General features: G+C 44.6%; 1 protein-coding gene across 1 annotated transcript in view; it reads right to left on the reverse strand.

The window, feature by feature from the left end:
• Positions 1-2,844: 2,844 nt before the first annotated feature.
• The window catches only part of KCNJ6 (potassium inwardly rectifying channel subfamily J member 6), a 109,640-nt gene continuing 91,483 nt past the window's right edge, over positions 2,845-21,001 (reverse strand). The window contains exon 4 of the mRNA XM_039229763.1: positions 2,845-3,170. Within this exon, the coding sequence (XP_039085694.1) occupies positions 2,845-3,170 (326 nt within the window). The remainder of the gene's footprint in view (positions 3,171-21,001) is intronic.

Below are 21,001 nucleotides of genomic sequence, written 5' to 3' on the forward strand. Positions count from 1 at the left end.
ATGGTCTTCATGAAAAACACCATTCAATACTTGCTGCTTAGAAAATTCAGTCTCAATGAACTTCTTTCAATTCCAAATTTTAACAGTTGACACAAAATACACTGTTAAACTGTGTTATCAATAATTGTAGAAAAATAGACATGTTTGATAGGGAACATTCTAGTAAAAGGTTCTTCTGGAGCATCCTTGTTGAAAGATCCAGAGGCTCACATTACAAAAACGAGATTTGGTTCATGTTCTGTCTCCAACTACATTGACACCAAAGACAATGAGAAATAGGAAGAGACCTCACACCTGGGTGCCCTGTCACAGATACAGAACTGACACATGTGCATGACCAAAGGTTGTCAAGGCTCTTCGTTCAGTTGTGCTAAAGGGCCCCGAATTGTTCTTCCAATCACACAACAGGGTGTGTGTTGTCCTTTGAACCTTGGTAATGGATTAAAAAAAGGCCCACTGAGTCATCAAGAGCTAATTAGCAGACTTTTGCAGCCCCTGCTTCATCTTGCTTTGTGCTACCATGCCTTCCCTGCAAGTCTGATGACATTGCGGGGTTAGTGCCCCCAAGTCAAGGGCGCCCTTCCTAAGGCTACAGCGAGGTAAGGCCACAGTACCTCCCAACAGCCTGGCAGGAAGTATATGGGGCTCCCTCCTCCCCCTTGACTACAACCTCCTCCTTGGAGTGTGCGGAATGAATAAATGATTCAACAGATATTCAATGCAGAAAATGAAATGTTGGCAAACAGGAAAGGGCTATATGGCCAACAGTTTTGTTTTCAGTGACGTCAGTGCCAAGAAGCAGTTGTCCTGATGCGAGGTCAAGGAAGTGGGAGGAGAGAGACCCCTATGCTGAATGGAGGAGCCACTTTCCTTATCTCTGGGACATGCTTTTTAAAAGTAGCCAAGTCCCCAAACTACAGTGAAGGCCTGTACAATCTGGTCAGGGAAGTCAAGGATAACAGGGAGTGAGAGCCAGTTTGAGTCCTTTGACCTCCAAGGCACAAAGCTTCAAACTGAGCACAGCTGTAGGAGCTGAAAATGAGCTTGAGTTCAGTCAATGAATATTTATGATGGGCGATTGTTTTAGGGAACAAAGAGTTTAAAATTGAGAAATTAATGTGAAAGATCTGTTACAGTGCAAAATTTCCACCTGCCCTTGAGATTTTGTCTTAACATTCTCTTCCTTTTCTCATCTTTTTATTTGATTTTTTCATTTTGAAATTTAGATTTTTTAGTACAAAATTCTTTCTTTCCTTCCTTCCTTCCTTCCTTCTTTCCTTTCTTCTCTTTCTTCTCTTCTCTCTCTCTCTCTCTTAATCTCTCTCTTTCTATTTATCTTTATAGAGTAAAATGAATTAAGGCTGCAGTTTTTTGCTTGTTTTCTTCTAATTGGGAGACACTTTGGATTTGATTTCCCACCTGTGGCATGCTCTAGAGAGATTTCATAGTCACCTAGATTGTTAATCTAATCTTTGACTATTGAGCTCTGGTCATTTCATAATAATAAAGGAATATGAATAATAATAAATACAAATGCAAGAAAGGCTGATAGATAAGCTGGACGGGCCAGGGAGAGAGCCAAATGGAGTCATTGCGTGTGAGGTGAATGATTACAATACATGTCACCCACTGCATGCCTTCACGAATGTCATGGATCTAAACCATCTTCTGCTAAGTTACTATGTCTTATGTCTTTAAGTGTATAGTTTCTCACAATTACAGAATGGAACAGGTGGAGAATCCATGGGTTTGCAGAAGAAGAGTTTCCCAAACTCTTGTACTACAAAGGGTGACAGCTCATGTGAAAAGCATAAGCACATCATTGCTGACATGCCAGAGAGTGTCCTCCCCCTGAAATAGTCTCCCAGGCTAGTCAGTGAGGCTCCTGTTACTAGAAAAAGCGACCTCAGTTTTGTAAACATTTCACAGCATATCAGCATATTGGTAGTGGGTTTTGCCATATACTGGACTTCCTAACTTCTCCCAGACCTATGGCTTATTAGAGTCAATGAAAGGATCAGCAGGGGAACGGTGAGTACCCAAACACTACCAGTCTGGGACACAGAACAAAGGCCATGCACTAAGGGCCAGTGGTTGATGGGACCAAAGAAATTCAGAAAGCATAGACATCAGAACTGAAATGCCTACTGTACATTGGGAATCTTTTTTTTTTTTTTTGCATCTTATTTCTAAAGTTATATATCTAAACCTACATTAATTATACATCTATGTACATTATTTAGAAGTTCTGTCCTACAGTACTTTTTGTACATGCTGTGTTTTATTACTAACTGCAAAAAAGAAAAAATAATTACATAAGGCATATGTATGTACAGTGTTTTGTCTTTACCTGACCCGGGTCCTGTAAGTACAATGCCTGTATCGGGCAAGCACCTCGCCCTGTGGATGAAATTTATTGGGATCTATAAGACTGAGGGTTCTATGCTATGTCTCGCTGCATGAATAAATAGGCACCAGAGACCTAACTTGTCGTATCCCAGGTGAAATCTTTGACACACTCTTTGAGTGATCTGGTATTGTACAGGACATGCAGGTAAGTAGCTTAAATCCCTAGGAGTTGAATGTGTGGTATTTCGGGAAGAGGACAAGCTCGGGCCCCAAATGAGGGCACGTTGCACCTTCACCAAATCCATGTCTACCTTGTCAATCTGAATTAATTGAGAGAGGGCAGGTAGATATTTTACACCTTGAAGACTTGTTTTCTGGTAATGTCAAAATTAAATATAAATAAATAAACAACCAAGGAAGAGAGACAAAAAGAAAGAGAATGAGAGACGAGGAAAGGTTGTGTGAGGGGAGAGGAGAAGGAGCCGCCCAGCTAGATTAAACTTTGGATTCGTTTTCTAGGTTTGCCACATCACCATTCCTTTCTGTTTGTTCCTCGGGGTTCTTCTCTTCTTCCTCGGTCTCCAGTTCTGCATGTTGGTTGAGTTTGCTGGACACAGACCAACTCAGGGGCAGCTCCGCCCTGTTGGCCAGCTCGGCCAGCTCTTTGGCACTGAGAGATGGGGTGCTGGTCTCATAGGTCTCATGGAAACTGTTGTAGTCGACCTCGTAGAACCCGTCTTCCAGCGTCAGGACAGGTGTGAACCGGTAACCCCATAGGATCTCACTGGTGATGTAGGAGCTCCGAGCTTGGCATGTCATCCCTGCAAAGAAGGGAATGGATGGAGACTTTAGTATATGTGCATGAGGGCTTTCCACCAGCAAGTGGATTCAGCAGGCTGGCTAGGGTCGCTGCATGTAGCTGTTCCGATTGTGCCCCGCGCAGGGTGTTATAACCAAGGGAGTGTTATTCGTGTTGTAGATGTACGCTAACACATACAAGAGTGTGTGGTGGAACTTCCAGGACTGCTGGAGGTGGGGACTTCTAGGGAGTAGTGGGAGGGCTCTGGGCTCACAGCAAACCACACTTGCCTGCAAAGCCATGCACACACACACACAGGAAAAGCATGTGTGCACCTGTGCACAGGGGCACATTCGTGTGGTTGTGCCTCGTCCACTTTTCGCTCTGGGAGAGACTGGAGGCCATGAGTCTGGCCTCCCATTGCTTTTAGGGGCTTTGCCGGAGTCCTGCTGAGACTTGAGCTTTCTGGCCACAGACTTAGAATCAAGTTTGGTTTATGGAGCTACAGCTAGGATGGCTTTCAGCTGAACATCATGGATTAGCATTACTGTCCTACATCACACCATGCAGGCCATGACTGTGGCCCGAAATGAAGTGGGAAGGGATGTCTCCCTGACTTTGTACTCTCCCCAGGCTCATTGAGGATAGTTATTCAGACTGTGTAATAAACATAATACTTTAAAGGCTTTTTTTGTTTGTTTGTTTTGTTTTTGCCTTCTTCTTAAAGATAAGAAACCTTTTTCTACTTTGCACAGAAATACCATATGAGTTACTGGAGCCCAGCGTCGGGAGCAGCTTTATTTAAATATGAAATGACAGAATGAAGGAAACTCCACCCATCCTCTTAGTTAAGAAAACTAGGCAACTGGCTTGACACAAAATCTGGGGAAGGCATTGGTGCACTGGCCAAAGGGCTCTCCTATGAAACTTCTCAGGACATGGAGACCTCCACTAAGTCATTCCTGAATGACTAGACAGGTCCAGGGCGGAGGGCCCACAATACTGTTTAGGGACATATAAAAATTCTTTTAAAATCAGAAGAAAAAAATAAACTTTTAGGTAGAAGAAAATGTTAAAATAGTCACCTTTACTCTAATAAGATTGTAAAATGTATTGTAATTAAAACTTTAAAAAAATGAATAAGGGGTCCTTAAAGGTAAAACTACCTATGACGTACAAAAGTGTCCTTTGGCCAGTGTTCATTCATCCAAGGAAACAGCCAGTCAGCCAATGTGTCATTAATTAAGACAGCCAATGAGGTGTATCAGGCAACTGCTTTGTGTTGAATGCAGGCGGAGTGAGGAGAAGAGAATACATAAGGGTATTTACCCAGAGGGGTTTGGAGCTACAGAATATTCCCAGAGCATTGCACTTGCTCCTTGTGACTAGAAGAAGAAACTGGGGTGCCAGGGACTTAAGCGATTCACCCCACTCAGCTGTCAGGGCCTGAGTCAGCACTGCCCTCATTCTAGCCCTATGCACTCCTCCTTAATCCCCAAACGGAGTGCTCCCCTCTGACAGTGTTTCTCTAGATAATCCACAGAAGCCCTCTTTTATGCCTCTAAAATAAGTATTGCAGAGCTTCTAGATATGGAGAAGAAAAGAGTCCTGTCTTGCTTTTATTTCTCAACCAGTGTTTCTCTTCTGAACTGCCAACTCTTTGTGTTGGGCTGTGATGGGGGAAGATAGGTGATGGCAGAGACAGATGGACTCAGAATGAGGAATACACAGGAAGTCAAGGGGAAGAGGTGATAATATAACTTTAAGAACTTTTTTTTCCCCTTAAAGGAGGTACATGTTTATTGTGAAGTGATTAGAAGCCAGCAATGGTCAAATAAAATAAAATCTGCCTAGGCTTTCAATTCTGGCTGTATAAATAACCAAATACAACTAATGAAGTATACAATTATTAAAGTTAAAATCTAAATGGATCTTTAACTCCTATTGGAATAGGCTGAAGAGGGAATCAGACACTTGGAACATAGGTATGAAGAACCAACAATGGATGCAGCCAAGAGGTTGTCACCAGGAAGGGGGGGGAAGAACCTCTGAAAACCTTCTCCCCCGTAAGAGCAGTGAGAGCACTGGCAAACATGGACAAAACAAACTCTTTTAGAACTTGGTAAATGAATTCCAGGGGAGGTTATGCAGGAAAAGATAGCTGAATTTTAGTAGGAACCCTGAACTTTGTGGAAAATTAACTCCCCCAGCTCAACTTCATGAGCCTCAACAGCCAACAGCCTAAAATTTGTGGTGAAAACCATCAGCCTAACAGCCACTGGAAGGGTCAGAACACAGTTGGAACTCTTGCAAAGCCCCATTCTCATCATTGCTTGATGTGTCTGGCAGTTCCCTAGCAAACCTCACCTGCAAGCCTTGTCTTCGTTTGACCTGGCAGAGAGCTCCCCCGATGCAAACAGCCTTTTACCTTGGGTCAATTGTCAGAAGCAGCCAGGCAATTGTTTAATATTGCGGCTGCTTGGGGTGGGGGTGGGGGGGCAGTGATAAGAGTTGGGGAAAACAATAAGCTAACCAAGAAACAAAAGCAAAAGCTGGAGAAAGATGTCCATAAGGAACTTTCAAAAACTCTGTCATATTCCTGAGAATCTAGAAGACCACTTAGACCCTTAGAACTGTACAAATGCCCAGAAAAGACCTGAGAAGGCCCTGGGCTCTCACTCCTGGCTGACCTTGAGCCTCTGAGCAAGCAGGAAGTGAAGGTGAAGGCAGGGCTGTAGAGTGCCTAATTCAGTGTTGAAGGCATGCCCCACCGTGCACACAGCACTCCTTAGCAGAGACTGGAGACTTACTGGTTCCAAGCATTTAAGGAAATCTTTGTCCAGTCACTAGCTGATTACGAAGCTACCTGAGCAAAGATTTCAGGGTGCTATATATGAAAGTATACAGACTTCCTGATTCTCAGGCTAAGTCACTAAACAAACAGCAAAGGCAACGAAAAACCCTGGAAAGGAGGCAGAATCTGATATTTACGGTTGCCACATTGTATTACTTAAATAATACAATACAAAATTTAAATAATACAATAATACAATTTAAATAATACAGTTTTAAAGATTTATGAGACCTATGAAGAAACAAGGAAGTTTGGCCCATGTATAGGAAGAAAACAGTCAACTGAAACTGTCCTAGAAGCTCACTCAGACAGTGGACTCATCTGACTCAACTATTGTAAATATGTGAAAAAAACTACAGGAAGTTTTGAGAATGATGTCTCACCAAGTTGAGAATATCAATAAAGAAATACAAGTCATATATAAAAAAACAAATATAAATTAAATTATATTAAATAAATTCTAGAGTTAGAATGTATAATAGATGAAATAAAAATGCCCTGGAGGTACTCAACAGCAGATTTGAACTGGCAGAAGAAAGAATCAGTGAGTTTGGAAACAGGTCAATTGCGATGGTTTCCAGTCTGAGGGACAGAAAGAGAGAAGAAAGAAGAAAACTGAACTAAGCCTCAGAGATGTGTGGGACACCATTGAGCACATCATATGCATACTGGAAATCTCAGGAGAGTAGAGAGAGGAAAGGGGGAGAGGAAATACTTGAAGACATAATGGCTAAAAACTTCTTAAATTTATTGAAAATCACTGATCTACACTTACAAGAAGTTTATTAAACTCCAAGTAAAATTAACTCAAGAGATTCATACTCAGACACATCAATAATCAAACTGTTGAAACACAATGACAAAGAGAATCTTAAAAGCAGCAAGATATAAACAACCATCACCCACAAGGGATCTACAATAATAGTATCATTGGATTTCTTGTCAGAAACCACGGAAGCCAGAAGGCAGCGAGAGGACACATCCCAAGCACTTAAAGACAAAGACTCTACATCAAGAAGCCTACATCCAGCAAATTTATCTTTCCCAAAAGAAAGAGGAATTAAGACATTTCATGATAAACAAAAACTGAATTGATTTCTGGCAGTCCTACTCTATAAGAGATACTAAAGAGAGCCCTTCAAGATGAAGTAAAAGGACATTAGATAGTAACTCAAATCTAGAAATAAAAAGCATTGATCAAGGTAGCTACATAGGCAAATATAAATGTTTTTCTTTGGTATAATTTTTTGGTTATTCCATTTATATGGCAATTATACTATTTCATTATATGGAAATGCCATAGTTTGCTTATTCAATAAAACAAAATGATTCAAAGGTATGTGGTAGGGTTATTTGTTGAGGGAAATGTAACTATTGACTTGGTTTGTGGAGAAATTGTGTACTGTTATGAACTGAATTGTTCCCTTAAAATTTCCTATGTTGATGTACTAACCCCCAATATTTCAGGCTGTGACTGTTTTTAAAGATGGGGTCTTTAAAGAGATCATTAAGTTAAAATGAGATCATTAGGATGGGTTCTAATTCAATATGACCAGAGTCTGGAAGAAGAGTGGATGAGAACATAGATATGTACAGAGGAAAGAGCATGAGAAGACGCAGGAAGAAGATGGTCATTGGCATGCCAAAGAGAGAGGCCTCCAGAGCAACCAAGCCTAACTCGATCTTGAACTTCCTGCCTCCAGAATTATGAGACAATAAATTTCTGTTGTGTGGGCCTCCCAGTCTGTGTTTACTTTGTAATGTACCTAGCAAACGAATAACTCATTGAATTCTATAGGAATAGTAAAATATCTTTTCATAGTACCATTTTAATGAGATTGTTTAATTTTTGTAATAAAAGGTGAACAGGCAAGATTTAAATGAATGCTCATGGATGCTTTTCCATTTTTTAAATTCATTTTGTGGTGTCCTAATTCATTTAAAAAAGGACAAAAATAATATTAGTGTATTTATGCAACAGCACAATATTAAAAAGAGTTTCTAGCGTAAATTGATAATTTTCCTTTTTTGCAGAAAGATTCTTATTGTACATATTGCCATTGGTCCTAATCCATTCTTTAAAGATGTGATTTGCATTGAAAAAACAAAAAAAGAGATGAATTTTAAAAATGACCACAGCTTTCATAATGATATACAATCACATTTCTAAACAGCTTCTGTCAAAGAAGAAACTCTACTGAAATTCAATAATACTTGGAACTGAATGATACTGAAATTCTAAATGTCATCATTATAGGATACATGGAAAGTGAGAAAAATGTATAGGTCTAAATACTTCTATTAGAAGAGAAGGAAGTCTGGGGTGCTTGGGTGGCTCAGTCAGTTAAGCGTCCGACTTCAGCTCAGGTCATGATCTCGCGGTTCGTGGGTTCGAGCCCCACATCAGGCTCTGTGCTGACAGCTCAGAGCATGGAGCCTGCTTTGGATTCTGTATCTCCCTCTCTCTCTGACCCTCCCCTGCTTGCACTGTCTCTCTCTGTCTCTCAAAAATAAATAAAAACATTTTTTAAAAATTATTTCATTTCATGATTTCATAATTTCTCCTCTGAGAACATCTCTGTTTGTATCTCTGATTAATCTTCCGAGAGTTTAACCTGCAGGGAAGTGATTAGAAACAGCCCATCTTTTCAGCAGCCATTTCGTTCTTTGAGTAAGACTATGTAAGAGCCAGGAGTGGAGGGGAGGGGGTGCATGTTATTGGCAGTGGGCACCAAGCCCAGTCCATCCAGAAGCCAGGAAACGAAACTGTGGCCCTAAGGAGTCTGTCACAGCGGCTGAGCAGGCGCAGGGTCGGGCCCTGCAACACAACTTAACAGGAAAAGCTCTATTTTTAGATTCACAGCAGCAAATTATGACGGGAAATGTTTTAAGCAGAATACCAATATGATGAAAGCCATCCTCAAGAGACAGCCCCTTGGATAAAGCCAGAGGGATTCTCTCTGTAGGTAGATAATACATCTAAACCACCTGGAGAATATGATTCCAAGAAAATAAAATGGATACAAACCACCATCACCACTTTGAATGCTGTAAAATTAATCAATATGGATCATTAGTATTCAGAGAGAAAGAATCGACCGTAGAGGCTTTGCCTCCTTATTTCAAATGCCAGGCCAAACGTGGTGTTTCTCTTTACTCCTTGCTGTTCTCAGTAAGAACTGCACTGAATTAGCACAGTAATAAAGTGTTCTGCACTTAGGTTTATAAGTGTTTGTGTGGGAGAAGAATGTTGGTGATTTCCCAAGCCCAGTGTCAAAAAGAAGCAGTACAGTGTAATCTCTGCTACAGCATAATAATAATTTTCATTCAGTAGTTGCAGCCAACTGCTGATTATTTAAGTAACAATGAGCCCTGCCTTACACTCAGGTTAAAAGTGTCTTCAATAAACAGTTGTACTTTTCCTGTTACCCAAATACTGGGGGGGGCCACTGAGATTCACCTCCAGCTATGGAAAAATAAATGGAGATGTCCATTTTCTTAATGTCTAAAAAAAAGACATTCTATGTGCGTACTCCTAATTTTGCTCTCACCAAAGTAGTTGACAAAATTAACGAATAAGTATTGAGTTAAATACTAAGTGTTATCGGTTGTCTGTTTTCTGCCAGGCACGAAACGCGTTCTGTGCATCAACCGTCCAACCCTTGCAGCAGCTTTCTTACAGGGATGCTGTTGTGATGTCCATCTTACGCAGGATCAGACTAGAGCAAAGAAAGTTTAAGTAACTTTCGTGGATAACAACGGTGTTATGGACTGAATTGTGTGCCTCTAAAATTCACATGTTGAAGCCCTAACTACCCTTTAGGGAGGTAACTGAGGTTAAATGAAGTCATAAGGGTGGAGCCCTAATCCGACAGGATTGGTGTCCTTTTAAGAGGAAGAGACACCAGAGAGCTTTCTCTCCTGCATGCACACACGAAAAAGGCCATGTTAGGAAACAACGAGAAGGTGGCCATCTACAAGCCTGGTTAGAATAGGCTTCTACAAGCCAGGAAGAAAGACCTTCTTAAGACTTCCTCCTTTTACTCTGTAAAACTCACTTTCCTTTCAAAGTCATCAGAGTCTTCTGGAAGGAAGGAGAGTGATGGTAACAGACTCATAAGATCTGAATAAACCACTTTAACCTCCCCTCGCCCCCCAAGATGCTGTTTGTCCTTTTGACACTATCAACCACAAACCTGTAAGGTAAAATTAAAAATTTCTTTACAGGAAGCCTGGGTGGCTCAGTTGGTTGAATGTCTGACTTGGGCTCAGGTCATGATCTCGAAGTTTGTGGGTTTGAGCCCCACGTTGGCCTCTGTGCTGACAGCTCAGCTCCTGGAGCCTGCTTCAGATTCTGTGTCTCCCTCTATCTATGCCCCTCCCCAACTCATGCTCTGCCTCTCTCTCTCAAAGATAAATAAATTAAAAAATTTAAAAAGAATTTCTTTACACTTCTTTTAAATCTTAGAATACTTTCACTGAGGCAGTATAATCAAGGTACCGTGTTTAAAATTTGCTTGGGGGCGCCTGGATGGCTCAGTCAGTTAAATGTCTGACTTCAGCTCAGGTCAAGATCTCATGGTTTGTGGGTTCGAGCCCCACGTCGGGCTCTGTGCTGACGGCTCAGGGCCTGGAGCCTACTTCTGTGTCTTCCTCTCTCTCTCTGCCCCTCCCCTACTTGTGCTCTGTCTCTTTCTGTCTCTCAAAAATAAATAAATGTAACAAAAAATTAAAAGTTGCTTGAATTCATTCCTTTCTATGTGGCCTGTCATCTATTTCATGTCTTCTTAGGTTCGTTTGTTTCTACCTGTATTTCCTTTTAGGGTTTGCTTGTGTTATCCTCTTAAGAAAATTGTAAATCATTTAAATGAGGAGGTGTGTCTAGTCGGTGGCCTGGGGCCTGTGGGTGAGTGTGTGCATGCGAGTGTACTGTGCACGTATGTTAGTGTATTAGTGTGTATGCACGTGCATTTTTGTGCTTGTGGGCTTCCCTGTGTGTGCGAGTGTGTGTGTTCTGGAGTGTGTATGCAGGAGTGTGTGACCGTGTGGCGGTGTTGGAAAGACCCTGGGGAGAGGCACCCAGCAGCTTCTAGCCCAGGAGTCTGGTGGACACTTGGAACCTCGCAGCGAGGCTCCATGATACCCCAAAGACCTTGTGGGGAGAGCGAGGAGGCAGGATGCCACACCTCCTCACCGATGCCAAATGATGTTTAACCCACCCCAATGCAGATGGCTCTTAGGGTCCGAGAGGGGAACTTCTTAAATGACAGTTTAGATCTGGATTAACCACATTTAAAGCTGGAAGTGATCAAGTTACCTTTAATTGGCAAACGTAAGCTTTTTTTTTTTTTTCTATCGGGAAACAGGGGGCTTGAAAGCAGAGTAGTTAATTTCAGTCACAGAGAAACAAAGTCAGTTCTATTTCTACTTATCTGAGTGTGGAGTCTATAAATTATAATCTCTCCTTGGACATAGTTTTAAAAATTTGGCTTAAAATTCTTAGAGCTTATCCTTCCCAAATAAAACAAAACAATGACATTTATAATTAAAATGACTTCATCTTGGAGCAATAAAGCAGAGTTTGTGTCCTGAGAGTGCCCTCTGGAGAGTTCACGAAGCTCATGTGATTCTGTTACTCTTTGAATAGTTGAACATAAACATCTTATTTCAGCTGACGTTAAGATTCTAGTAAAAAGCGCAGACCTTTAAGTTTTGAGTTTGATAATTAGAACAATATAGAGTTGGGGGATGGGGAATTCAGTTTTAGTAAGAGACTTAGGAACTTAAAAAAATGTTTTTAATGCTTATTTATTTTTGAGAGAGACAGAGGATGAGTAGGGAAGGGGCAGAGAGAGAGGGAGACACAGAATCCAAAGCAGGCTCCAGGCGCTGAGCTGTCAGCACAGAGCCAGATACAGGGCTTGAACTCACGAATTGTGAGCTCATGACCTGAGCCAAAGTTGAATGCTTAACCGACTGAACCACCCAGGCCCCCTCGGAACTTTTTGTTTTTTCATTTATTTTGAGAGAGAGCATGTGCGGGTGGGGCAGGGGCAGAGAGAGAGGGGGAGAGAGAATCCCAAGCAGGCTCCATGCTCAGAGTGGAGCCCGGTGCGGGACTTGATCCCATGACTGTGAGATTACAATCCGATCTGAGCTGAAATCAAGAGTTGGATGCTTAACCGACTGAGCCACCCAGACGCCCTGAGACTTAGGATCTGTTTGTTAGATAAAGGACTTCCAGATGGGCTATTTTGATAGACCTGTGGACCGTTGTCCGGCACATTATTTCACTGGTGTTAAAAGTAAGTTTGTGTTGTTAAGAAGACTAAAACTTATATGAGCCACGGACTACATCTGGAGCAACCAAGAGTTAAAACTAATTGAGGCAAACCCTAGATGATGATCTCATCCTACTTACTAGCGCTTCCAAACCAAAACCTCAGGTGGGGCCACAGCGACAAGAGGTAACCAGCTGGCTGTTAGGTCCTCTACGGACCAAATGGTTTTGCAGCCACTATGACTTGCAAGCTCACTGAACTGGCTCTGTGCTGACCCTGCTGGCCGTGTCTCCCTTCTAAGTCCTCCTGGCCTCCCGGTCCTTTCTCTGGGCTCCGAGAACTTCTTTTTTTTTTTTTTTTTTAATGTTTTATTTATTTCTAGGAGAGAGAGACAGCGTGAGCAGGGGAGGGTCAGAGAGAGAGGGAGTCACAGACTGAAACAGGCTCCAGGCTCCGAGCTGGCAGTCAGCACAGAGCCCGACGCGGGGCTCGAACTCACGAACCACGAGATCATGACCTAAGTGAAAGTCGGAAAGTCGGACGCTTAACCGACTAAGCCACCCAGGCGCCCCATGGGCTCCGAGAACTTCTGTCTCCACTCTCTCCTTGGATGATCTCATTCACCCATGTGACTTTACGAGCTGCTGACTTTCTAACCTCCAGCCCAAACCTCATGCCTGATCATCCAAACCCATACATTCACCTGCTCCCTGGGCATCTCCCCTTGGGTGCCTCATTCAGTGCCCCTGATTGAACACGTGTAATCTGTATCCCCTTTCCCTCCAAACCCACCTCTCACCCCAGATTCCCGATTCCAGTCAGTGGTGCAGCCGACATCCAGTCAGTTGAGGCATATGGTCAATTCTGTCTCTGAAACACATCTTGGATCTCCGTTTCTGTCTCCCTGTTGCCAAAACCATCACCACCACCTTGGCCCATGCCACCTTCATGTCCGGCAGCATCCCCGGCCTTCAGCTTGTCTTCTCCCGACACCAGAGTGACCTTGGAGCAGATCTGATGATATCTGTCTGGTTTAGAGCCTTTCAGTGACTTCTTATTACTGGTAAAATAAGGTCCCAAGTTCTTATGTGGTCTCTCTGGGTCTGCTCCCCTGCCTGACTTATATACCTTCCTCAGGGGCCATGTGGCCCCTCCAGCAGGCCTTTCCTGATGTCTGCACCGAGTTAGGTCTCTCTGTCACACCCGCCCATCACACCCCACCTTCCCCGGGGGGACTTCTTGCTGATAGAACATGAATGTCATGACGAGCAGGGACTGTGTCTGGCTTCTGTTTCTGGAGCTGGCTGCAATGTGGGGCACGGTAGCTGCTGCATAAAGATCTGGGGGACTAAAGAGATAAGAGGAAATTACAAAGTACAGCCAATTTTTCTTACACGGATAACTCTTTTGTTGTTGTTGTCATCTTCCTTTTATTTGTTTTTTTGTTTTTGTTTTTTTCTTTTTGTTTGTTTTTTTTTTTTTACAAATAGTTTATTGTCAAATTGGTTTCCACGTAACACCCAGTGCTCATCCCCACAAGTGCCCTCCTCCATGCCCATCTCCCCCCTCCCCCCCACATCCATCAGTCCTCAGTTTGTTTCTCAGCATTCAAGAGTCTCTCATGGTTTGCCTCTCTCCCTTTCCCCCACCATTTCCCCCCTTCTTCTCCCCCATGGTCCTCAGTTAAGTTCCTCCTAATCCTCCTATATGCGCAAACATGTGACATTTGTCCTTCTCTACTTATTTCACTCAGCATAACACCCTCAAGGTCCATCCACGTTGCTACACATGGCCAGATTTCATTGTTTCTCATTGCCATGTAGTATTCCATGGTATAGATAAACCACATCTTCTTGATCCATTCGTCCGTTGATGGACACTTAGGCTCTTTCCATGTTTTAGCTATTGTGGAGAGTGCTGCTGTGAACATTGGGGTACATGTACTCCTATGCCTCAGCATTTCTATATCCCTTGGGTAAATTCCTAGCAGTGCTATTGCTGGGTCGTAGGGGAGTTCTATTGTTATTTTCCTGAGGAAACTCCACACACTGTTTTCCAGAGGGGCTGCACCAGTTTGCATTCCCACCAACAGTGTAGGAAGGTGCCTTACACAGATAACTCTTACAATGACGCGAATCCACTAGGAGAGAGAATGCCCTCAACTGGGAAGAAAATGTAATGTATGGTGGAGACTAAGACACACAGCCCAAAGAGGGCCCCAGCTTACAGACCACAGGGCTGACTGGCTGGGAAGGCGTCTGCACAAAGATGCCCTTGGCTGTGCCTGAAGGAAGAGGCAGGAGCACACTTCAGGCTAGCGGGACCCACCATGTGTCACTTGCGCACAAGCTGTGGACGAAGGTGATCCCGTTTAGAATGGACCCTTCCGGAAATCTGGCATTCTGTGGATGCTCCTGGCCTCAGGTCACTTAGGTCCCGAGACCACTCTTTGCCACAGATGTGCATCTGGCCAGCTTTCCCGGCGGGGGACAGCAAACAGAAGGGTGTCTGTGAGGGCAGCACAGTGACCACAAGGGAGACGGTCGGCTGATGTGCATTTGACTGGGCAAACAGACAAGGCCATCAACACCTAGGGGAGCCATCTGTAGTGGGGCACCCAGGTGGCTCTGTCGTTTAGGCACCCAACTCTTGGTTTCTGCTCAGGTCCTGATCTCACAGTTTCATGAGTTCAATCCCCATGTTGGGCTCTGCGCTGAGCCTGGAGCCCATTTGGGATTCTCTCTCTCCCTCTCTCTCTGCCCCTCCCCTGCTCGCACTGTATCTGTGTCTCTCAAACTAAGTAAATAAACTTAAAAAAAAAAAAAAACAACAACCCAATCTTCAGTTCCCAAACTGAGATTTGTCTCTGCCTCTAAGACACACATATGCAGCATGATCCTTTTTAGTGATTAGAGGACTCACGTGTGGGAAGGGGAGGAGAACATGTAAAATCCCTCCTCCTGACTTTCCTCCGAGCCTGTGACTCTGACATTGCAGAAGTTGGCGGACACTGGAAAACGGTCCCTGAAAATTAAGTAGAGCTCAGGCCTGGCCTAGCTGTAGTTCGCTTTTGTTGCTTTTTGCCATTGTCTCTATCTTCACTGTGCTGTATTAACTTTGCACCTCCAGGGTCACGCTTCATCGGTCTGGGGAGGGCTATACCCCCCACGTTCTCAGAGGACCGTTCATACTCTGCCTCGCTTGTGGTGCGTCAGAAGGAAATGCCTGGGGGGAGGCTATAGGCTATAATCTCACACTTGGACTAAGAACAAACACGCAAGTCATGCAGTTAAGGGATCCGATCTGTGGCTCTGGATGGAGTGTTTGAAAGTTAAGAGAGTGGATCCTAAGGGTCCTCAGAACAAAAGAAAAATCTTTCCCCCCCTTTTTCCTTTCTTCTTCTTCTTTTTTCTTTTTTGTATCTATGTGAGAGGACAGATGTTAACGAAACTTGCTGGGGTAAGCATCCCACAATCTACATACGTCCCCTCAAAGTCACGCACTCTTGCTTGTCAGTTATATCTCAGGAAAACCGGAAAAACAAGGAAATGCCCCGAGCTTGTTTGAAATTCTTCCTAAAGTTGACAGCCTGCTTGTAAAACAATAAGCAAACTCCTGTCCTCCTTCTTGTCCTCGTATTTCCAGAAAGAGTCTAAGGGGTCCTTCCCACAGGGGAGGAGGACTGATGGACGAAAGACTGTAAGGAAACAGGTATTTTTTCTTTTCAAAAACAGACTCTAATGGGTTTTTAACCAAAAGCAATGACTTTTTAAATTTTTGTATGTTTCATCATTTTTTAAAATGTTTTATTTATTTCTAGGAGAGAGAGAGAGAGACAGCGTGAGCAGGGGAGGGTCAGAGAGAGAGGGAGTCACAGACTGAAACAGGCTCCAGGCTCTGAGCTGGCAGTCAGCACAGAGCCCGACGCGGGGCCCGAACCCACGAACCGCAAGATCATGACCTAAGCGAAAGTCGGACGCTTAACTGACTAAGCCACCCAGGCGCCCCATGTTTCATCATTTTTTAAGAAAGTAAACTCTATGCCTGACCCGGGGCTCAAACCCATGGCCCCAAAGTCAAGAGTCGCAGGTTCCACCGACTGAGTCAGCCAGGCACCGCAGCAATGGACTTCTAAGTGCAAATAAGATCTTTACAGATCGATTCACAAACCCAGTGCCAGGAAGGTAATATGACAGAGGCAATGTATTTACAAAAGCAAAGACATCTTCTTAGGGGCTATTTAATAAATGTGGTCTTAAGGTGAAATTTTCGGCAAATGCTGACAAAGTGTAGTTCACATCCTGGGTGTTCATAAGGGTTTGGACGTTGGTGACATCGAATGGATTGAATAATGTGCCACAAGTAAGCTTTTGTCTGAAGATCCCCAGGGGTTGCTGCCTAGGCTGCCCCGGGACTGCAGCAAATGTTGGTTGCCGTCCCTCCTCCAGTGGCAGCTCCAAGGCTCAAAAACAATGTGGGGGACACTTAGGAGCCTTTTCTAGAACTCCCTCATACATCTGATCCTTTTTTTTACTGTCAGGAATGTCTCAAGATGTCCAGGAACCTAGCAATAGTTACAGCCTTCCTTGTGATCTGTAGGAATGTCTTCGTCCTTCAACTCACCACTCATGGTTAACAAGATTGTGGCAAATTCTAAATACGGCTCTATTAATGAACCTGCATCCTTTCTTCAGATCTGGAAGCTTTCCTGACCTGTCAGAAATGTAGTTGGGTGTGTAGAGGGTGAGGCGAGCCTTCTGAATGAGCACAGCCTTGTAAACACATGCGTAATACCGTTAGAAATGAGAGCCTGCTTTAGTCCAAGTCTGGTCTTGAAGTATTGATTTAAAGTAAATATACCACCTAATCTCTACGTTCCTCATTCCAATCCATGTAGGGGTGAAAAATGTAGTCCAGGAGGGACCGACGTGTCAAATAAAACCCTCAAAGGGTTTTTTGAGGTTTAAAGATAAGAATCAAACACCCCCAAGGAACAGATGCAAACTTGGGTTGGCAAAATAAATTCTCATCTTTAAAAAAAAATCCTATTAAATTTATTTTTGAGAGACAGAGACAGCGACAGAGCATGAGCAGGGGAGGGGCAGAGAGAGACAGAATCGGAAGCAGCTCCAGCCTCTGAGCTGTCAGCACAGAGCCCGATGCGGGGCTCAAACTCACGAGCTGTGAGATCATGACCTGAGCCGAAGTCAGACGCTTAACCAACTGAGCCAACAAGGTGCCCCCAAATAAATCCTCGTCTTGATTCATCTTTGAGCTCACAGATCACCGGCTGGTGTCCAAATTCTGGCCTGTTAGTTTCCGGGAGGAAGTGACGGGAATTTGTCCTCATTGGTTTGTATTCACACCTGTAGCTTGGTTTTCTCCCCGGCAGATACAATATTCTTACAGCTCCATCATTTACTTGGCCCTGCCTTTTAAGGCAAGGAGGCACCGAAACAAAAGACACAGTGTTCTTCCTTGGGCTAATCTCTGCCATCTCATTTTACTGTTCCTTCCGGAGGGAGGCTGGTATGTTCCAGTCGGCATGCCGGGGAAGTTCCCCAGCCTTCCTGAGATGGGGAACAGCAGGTACCTGGATTCTGGGTCATGGCATGTTTGCAATCCATTTAGACTAGTCACAACAGCGGGAGCTTGCACGGCGGGGAGGGGCTGGGTTGTGTGCATGGATCAGGTGAAGGAGAGGGACAATATCCCTCATCTGTCCCGGTGTGAGGGAGACAAGCCATCTCTTAGGTGGAATAATTCATGAGTATCTAGCACCGTGCAGAGTACTTAACACGTTCCAGTCAATGACACCATAGTTATGTCACCAAAGACTACCGCAGTTGTCCTTAGGAGCGCTCATGTGATTCCTACATTTCAGCTCATTTCTTCCGATGCTGTGAGTCTTTCAGTCTTTCTGAAAATGTCCTATTAAATGTGAGGATCTGGCTGAGGGGTGCCGGGGGGTGGGGAGGGCAGAGGAGCTTTGTTCTGAGTTCAAGTATTAACCATATCTTTTATTTTCTGTGTCCCTATGGTTTGACATCTGGGGTTGCTGGCCCTGGAGGGACGACCCGTGTCCCCAGAGCAGCCTGTCCCCGCAGAAAGATGGTAAACAGCCTGCCTGTGGGAGCGATTTTCAGACACAAACCAACAGATCCAGAGCCCACGCCCCAACCCCCCTGGGGCTCTCACTCACCGGCCCTAATCACCCTGGCGACAGCCCCCATGGCCAGCGTCCACTGAAGTCATTCAGGTCACCCTGCCTTGCTCCTTCCTTCCCACAGAGACTACAGTAAAAGTTGCAGCCACGGCGCCCTCCAGCCCCGCCTCCTGCCCACCCCTGGTGCTTCCTCCACGCTCTGGTGCGCAGCGCGGTGCCCGACCTCCTGAGATCTGTGGCAACAAAGTGACCTTGCAGTGACAGTTGTCTCCTGACCTGTTGGCCTTACAGAACCTCACATTTTCTACTGATGCGCTGTGTTTTAAAACAGTTAATACGGGGACACCTGGGAGGCTCAGTCAGTGAAGCGTCCAACTCTGGCTCAGGTCATGGGTTCGAGCCCGTGTTGGGCTCCGTGCTGACAGCTCAGAGCCTGGAGCCTGCTTCGGATTCTGTATCTCTCTCTCTCTCTCTCTCTCTCTCTCTCTCCGGCTCATGCTCTGTCTCTCTCTCTCTCCCTCTCAAAAATAAACATTAAAAAAATAATAAAACAGGTAACATGGGAGCACCTGGGTGGTTTAGTCAGTTAAGTGTCGGCTTTTAATTTAGTCTCAAGCCATGATCTCACGGGTCATGAATTCAAGCCCTGCATCAAGTGGGGCCTGACTGGGAATCTGTCTCTCTTTCTGCGCCGCCGCCCCCCCCCCCTCAACCGGGTCAAAAGAAATAAAAATAAACTTTAACAAAACAAAAACTGTCACCACCTGGTAGACACAGAGAGCAGTGTCCAGGGCTTGCTTTACATAGATGTAGTGGGAGGGGGTGACTGTGCCACCCGCAGTGGGTGCTTCTGGGCCAGCTCCCTGTGTCCTATGTCACATGTGTAGTCCGTGACTGTTCCGAGGCTGCCGGGAAGTCCTTCTGGCCTGGCATAGCCAAGACGGGCTGGCTATTCCCGGCTATTCCCAACGGGCTGGGTGGTGCTGCCACAGACCCTCTTCAGGTGCGCCTGGGGGGATGTCAGGCCAAGTGGAGCCTGCAGATGTGGCATCTTCTAATTTTTTAAAATGTTTATTTATTTTTGAGACAGAGAGAGAGACAGAGTGTGAGCCGGTGAGGGACAGAGAGAGAGAGAGAGAGGGAGACACAGAATCCGAAGCAGGCTCCAGGCTCTGAGCTGTCAGCACAGAGCCCAGTGCGGGGCTCGAACTCAAAAACCGAGAGATCGTGAACTGAGCCAAAGTCAGATGCTCAACTGACTGAGCCCCACAGATGCCCAAGGATTGATCATGTCTACAGTCACATCATACTGGATTCATTCCTTTGGGTTCTTAAAGTTTAATTTTTTTTTTTTTTAAACTGGCTACTTATGAAAGGAAGTCCATCCCTCATTGTGTTTCGCCTTTTCCTTCCCTTGACTTATATTTCATTTTTGCAAGCCAACCATGACCTGTTACGGAAGAAATCTGAACAGTTTGATGCAGCGAATCTTAGCATTGAGGTTTCTAAGAGGAAGGTGTGACGCCTTATCCCCTCTGGCAGCCACCTCCAATTTCCACTCATTGGTTATATTGTTTTATCAGACACAGAATCCATTGCAATTACATACTTGAAACAGATTTTATTACTGAGACATTGAAGGAGATGGAAAGAGGAATTTTTTTGTTTTTGGTTTTACAAGTTGCAAAAAGCCCTCCACCACAATCCCATGACAAAATCAGTTGGAGATTAGGATTTTTGCAGTGGGAGGTGGTGGGGTTGACAGAAGCCTGTTGTCCGAGGCTGTCTGGGGAAGCCACAGAGATGTGGGCATCAATCCCTAAAAGCCTTCGGTTGACCAGCTGCTTCTTCCCGATGTTTCTGAAGGGGCTCTTTCCAAATGAATGAGCCTGGGTTCCAGTTTAGCCACATTTATTTCCTATATGTTTATGCTATGTCACTAAATAGGAAGGTGACAGTGTGGCGTGAAGCTGATTCAGTGAGCGTTTTCTCTCTGTGGTAGGGACCTGCCCCTACCAAGAGTTTCATGAATAAGATGTCATTTGAGGGGTTTTGAGGAAACAGAAAGACCCTGATCTGTGTTGGGGAAAGAGCCTCAGTGTCACAGTTTTGGGGCACAGTGAGAGCAGACATGGCGAGAGCAGTTAGAGCCCTTCTCGATAGTCTGGACGGGAGTCAGTGGCAGGTGGGATGCAATGGTCACAAGAGGGAGAGAGCGGATGGATGCAGAAGACAGGTAGGAGCAGAAATGGGCCCAGCTCGATACTGGACTGGAGACGGTGTTGGAGAAGAAGCAGGTATCTGGATGCCTCCTAGGTTTCTGGATTGAGCAACTGAATATGGGGGCTTTGCACTGACACGCGGACTCCGGGGAGAGAGGACTGGAGTTGGGGGTGTTCGTGAGTTCAGTCTGGATATGTTGAGTTGTGGTGTTTTTGACCCCCCCAAGCTCTAAGAGGAGATTTCAAACGGGCTGTTGGATAGAACATTCTGGAACTCCAAGGATGGGCCTGGGTTAGAGGTCAATTTGGGAGTCACTGGCATATGGCAAC

The sequence above is a fragment of the Hyaena hyaena genome, unplaced genomic scaffold (assembly GCF_003009895.1).
Source record: "Hyaena hyaena isolate Hyena2069 unplaced genomic scaffold, ASM300989v1 scaffold_2, whole genome shotgun sequence".
Classification (NCBI taxonomy): Eukaryota; Metazoa; Chordata; class Mammalia; order Carnivora; family Hyaenidae; genus Hyaena; species Hyaena hyaena.